The following is a 5,327-nucleotide window of genomic DNA, read 5'->3' on the forward strand; positions in this document are numbered from 1 at the left end:
CTGCCAACTAGTATGGTTGTCTAGTTGATGAGTTCTTGTAAGTCTTTATGTATTCTTTCTTTCTTAGTGCTTCCTGGCTTGGTAGCCCGAGGATTTTCCCAGTGGTGGGTTTTGCCTCGTTAAATCCTACATCATGTGCGTACTCTTTATATTTATTCTGACTATTTGTGTAGGATTCAGTTTGCATAACTGATTAATTTAAACCTTAATTTGGATTAGTTTTAAGTTGGAATTTATTAATATTTCTAGGTTAAATTAGTACCCATCCTAGGCCTTTCAATTGGCACCAGAGCAGGTCACTATATATATTTAGTGAGATATGTGGGATCAATAGGATAAATCGTACAATGGGGTCAATATCTCATCCACCACACTTTGAAGGCGACAACTACGCTGGATGGAAGGCAAAAACGAAATCAATCCTTTAGGCGCTTGACGACAAAGTGTGGCTTGCAGTTGAAGAAGGTTAGGAGCCTTCAACAGTTAGAGAAACCAAAGGCGAAGAACAATCTTCTATAACTGTTTCTATGCTTAAGCCTAGAAGGGAATGGATCGAAGATGAACGCAGCTCCAGCACATTCAATCAAAGAGCATTGAAATTGTTGTTCACTGCCGTTTCGCCTGAGCAATTTAACTACATAAGTAAATGCACAATAGCGAAAAAGGCTTGGGATATTCTTGAAGTTACTCATGAAAGTAACTCCACTATCAAAGAATCCAAGCTTCAAAATTTGATCACAAAATTTGAAAATATCAAAATGCTAGATGATGAGAGTTTCTCCGACTTTTATGCTAAGCTTAGTGTAATTGTCAATGGTTGTCACAATCTTGGTGACAGCATTCCAGAACATAGGATTGTTAAGAAAATTCTAAGATCTCTTCCTTCAAGGTTTCATGCGAAAATGACAGGTATAGAAAAATCAAGAGATTTAAACACTTACAAGTTGGAACAATTGATTGGATCACTACAAACATATGAATCTGACTTCACTGAAGTTAAGAAAGGAAAAAATGTGGCGTTCAAAGTCAATAATGAAAAAGTGAATGAGGATTCATTTGAAAACTTGACTCAAGATGAATTTGCTCTTCTCACCAAACAAGCAAGAAATTTTTTGAAGCTTAGAAGTTCCAGGGGACGTGAACATTGGAACAATTTTGATTCAAACTCCAAAGTTTCTCGTTCTCGAGATGTCTCTAATGGAAATTCCACTAAGTTTGTGAAACTTGGTGGCAAAAAAAGTTCAAATGATAAAGACAAGTGTTTTGAATGTCAAGGGTATGGACATCATGCTCATGAATGTGCCAACACTCTTAGAAAGCTGAAGGATGAAAGGAACAAGGCTTTAACCTCCACTTGGAGTGACAGTGATTCAGAAAAAGACACAGCATCTGAAGATGATGACGAAGTGGTTGTGTTTATTGGAATTCTTGATGGATAAGATACTGATGTGTCACATCCCGGCCCGGGCGGGACCACATCCCGGGCCCGACTCCACCACCGTAGCACGATATTGTCCGCTTTGGGCTTACCATTCCCTCACGGTTTTGTTTTTGGGAACTCACAAGCAACTTCCCAATGGGTCACCCATCATGGGATTGCTCAAGCCCCATTCTCGCTTAACTTCGAAGTTCCCATGGAACCCGAAGCCAGTGAGCTCCCAAAAGGCCTCGTGCTAGGTAGGGATGGGAATATACATATAAGGATCACTTCCCTGGGCGATGTGGGATGTCACAATCCACCCCCCTTAGGGGCCCGACGTCCTCGTCGGCACACACGCAACTAGGGTTAGGCTCTGATACCAAATTGTCACATCCCGGCCCGGGCGGGACCACATCCCGGGCCCGACTCCACCACCGTAGCACGATATTGTCCGCTTTGGGCTTACCATTCCCTCACGGTTTTGTTTTTGGGAACTCACGAGCAACTTCCTAGTGGGTCACCCATCATGGGATTGCTCAAGCCCCCTTCTCGCTTAACTTCGGAGTTCCCATGGAACCCGAAGCCAGTGAGCTCCCAAAAGGCCTCGTGCTAGGTAGGGATGGGAATATACATATAAGGATCACTTCCCTGGGCGATGTGGGATGTCACAGATGACTCGGAAGTTGAAGAACCTGATTCCGTAGAAGTCTTACAAAAATATACTGCACTTTATGATATCACCATGAAAATGAAGAAAGAAAATGATGAACTGAAAAATAAACTTGTGCAGCTTGAAAGCGAGAAGAAGGAAGCTGAGATTGAGCATCAATCTCAAATGGAAAATGCAGAAAAGCTACGAGAGTCAATGTTGGAGAAGTTACATATGCTAGCATCAGACAATAAATTTCTTGAAAATGAACTGAATGACATGAAAATGAAGGTTGAAGAGTTTAGTATTAGCTCAAGAAAATTTGACAAAATGTTGAGCTATGGAAAGAATTCAGGTGATAGAAGCGGTTTAGGTTTTGATGTTAATGGAACTGGAAGTTCTTCCTCTTATGTTACTAAATTTGTCAAAGCCTTACAAGAACCAAGAAGGAAAGCGAGTAATGGTGAAGCTTTTGGAAATTCGTATACCACTACAAATAAGTCAAATTCTGAGAGCACTTTTGTTGATCCAAAGCATTTCATTAGGTCAAAAACATTTATTCTTATTTGCCACTTTTGTGGAAAAATAGGACATATCGGACCTAGGTGTAACAAACTTCGAAAAGAAATTCGAACTAAACACAACACCCCTTGGATTTCTGAAAAATCAAATCTCAAAGTGAGATTTGTTGCTCACCCGAAGGGAATGAATAGAATTTCCAAAATAATGCCTAATTCCATCACCCCAAACGTAAAGCAAGTATGGAGAAGAAAGGAGACTAAAATTTGCTTATTGGATAAGATGTCACCATCATCTGAGTAAGACAATCTTACGTGTTTGGTGGCGTTCACAACCTTCTCAACTTGTCAGTCAGATACTTGATATCTTGACAGGGGTTGCTCGAGGCATATGATTGGAGACAAAAGATAGTTCACAACTTTCACCGAGGATTGTAAAAATGGAGCAGTCACTTTCGGAGATGGAAAAAGAGCAAAGATTGTTGGACAAGAAGAAATCAAAACTCTAGGAATTCCATGCTTAAAAAAAAATGTCATGTTGGTTGATGGACTTAAAGCTAATCTAATTAGCATTAGTCAAATTTGTGATGATGATGATGCAGAAGTATTTTTTAATAAGTTGAAATGTAGTGTAAAAGTTGCTAGTGGGGTAGACATTTTTGAAGGAAAAAGGTCCAAAGACAATTGTTATTGTGTGAATGCAACTGAGTTACATGTGCCAAATATGTGCAATAAAGCAACTGACGATGTTTTGGATTTATGGCATAAAAGATTAGGCCATATGAATTGTAAAGATATAATCAAGCTTTCCAAGAAGGAATATGTGAGAGGTTTACCAATGTTGACAAGAGAACTTGGAATTTGTGGTGAATGTCAAGTAGGAAAGCAAACAAAGAGTTCACACAAGTCAACAAACTACATCTAAACTTCACAACCTTTGGAGTTGATGCACCTGGACTTGATTGGACTAGTACAGACCAAAAGCATTGGGAAAAAAAAATACATACTTGTCTTGGTTGATGATTTCTCACGATTCACTTGGGTTGCCTTCCTGCGAGAGAAATCTGATGCGTTCAAAGCATTTTGTGGCTTGCTGAATAAAATTAAAAATGATAGAATTGCTTCAAATGATCGTGTGATAAAACTCAGAACTGGTCACGGAACTGAATTTGAAAACACATCATTTTCTGAGTTTTGTGATGAAAGAGGAATTGATCACAATTTTTCTGCTCCAATCACTCCTCAACAAAATGGAGTTGTCGAACGAAAGAATCGTGTTTTACTTGACATGAGTCATGTCATGCTGACGAGTGCGTGTTTGGCTAAGCACTTTTGGGCCGAAGCAGTTAGCACTGCTTACTATACTGCAAATAGAGTCTATCTTCGACTTGGTACAAAGTGCACACCATATGAGATTTGGAAAGGAAAGAAACCAAATGTCAAGCATTTAAAAGTGTTCGGTAGTATATGCTACATTTACTGAGATAGAGAAATGTTAGCAAAATTCGATTCCCAAAGTGATAATGGAATTTTTCTAGGATACTCTCTCACAAGTAGAGTATATAGGGTGTTCAACAAGAAAACTAAAAATATCATGGAGTCCATTAATGTTGTTGTGAATGACTCCTCCCTAAGTAGTGAACAACCTGTTTCTGATGAAGACTCATTTCAAATTAAATCAATCGATGATTCATCCACTACTCAGGTTGAAGTAAACCAAAATGTTGACTTAACAAAAGCTTGGAAAAAAGGACACAAGCAGGTGCAAAAAGATCATTCCAAGTCAGACATCATTGGCAACATAGAAGATCAAATGTTAACAAGAAGTAAAACTATTATTGTAGTAAACTTCACATATTACCTATCAAAATTTGAGCCAAAAAATGCCAAGGAAGCTCTTTTGGATGATGATTGGATCATGGCCATGCAAGAGGAACTCAACCAATTTGTTCGAAATAACGTATGACACCTTGTTCCCAGACCCAAAGAAACAAATGTTATTGGAACAAAGTGGGTTTTTAGGAATAAAAATGATGAACATGGTATCATCACGAGAAATAAAGCTCGCCTTATTGCTCAAGGATATACTCGAGTAGAAAGATTGGATTTTGACGAGATATTTGCTCCCGTAGCGAGATTGGAGTCCATTCGTTTGTTACTTGCTTTTGCATGTCATTTGCGTTTTAAATTATATCAAATGGATGTCAAGAGTGCTTTCTTAAATGGAGTACTTCAAGAAGAAGTATACGTGGAGCAGCCAAAGGGGTTTGTAGATCCCAAACAACCTGATCATGTATATCGATTGAAGAAAGCTTTGTACGGTTTGAAACAAACTCCTAGAGCATCGTACGAAAAACTCTTAAGTCATTTGTTACAAAAAGGATATACTCAAGGGGTTGTTGACAAAACCCTGTTCGTTAAAAGAATCAAGAAGGATGTAATGATAGCTCAAGTATATGTGGATGATATAGTGTTTGGTTCAACATTTGACATCCATGTAAAAGAGTTTACTGAGGTTATGCAGAGTGAATTCGAAATGAGCATGTGTGGGAAGCTGAATTTTTTCTTGGGATTACAAGTCAAACAAGTTGAAAATGGTATTTTTGTCTTTCAAACAAAATATGCAAGTAAGCTAGTTAAGAAGTTTGGTTTGAATTCTGCAAAACCAGTCTCCAATCCCATGGCAACAACCACAAAACTTCACAAGGATCCAAATGGAAAAAGTGTTGATCAAACACTT

General features: G+C 38.6%; 1 protein-coding gene across 1 annotated transcript; it reads left to right on the forward strand.

Annotated features, from left to right (window-relative positions):
- Positions 1 to 527: 527 nt before the first annotated feature.
- Positions 528 to 1,439, forward strand: LOC137734437 (uncharacterized). The gene has a single exon (XM_068473705.1). It carries the CDS (start codon positions 528 to 530, stop codon positions 1,437 to 1,439), a length of 912 nt encoding a protein of 303 aa, XP_068329806.1.
- The last annotated feature ends 3,888 nt before the right edge of the window (positions 1,440 to 5,327 follow it).

This window comes from Pyrus communis, chromosome 7 (genome assembly GCF_041283825.1).
Source record: "Pyrus communis isolate YQ-2024b chromosome 7, ASM4128382v1, whole genome shotgun sequence".
NCBI lineage: Eukaryota > Viridiplantae > Streptophyta > Magnoliopsida > Rosales > Rosaceae > Pyrus > Pyrus communis.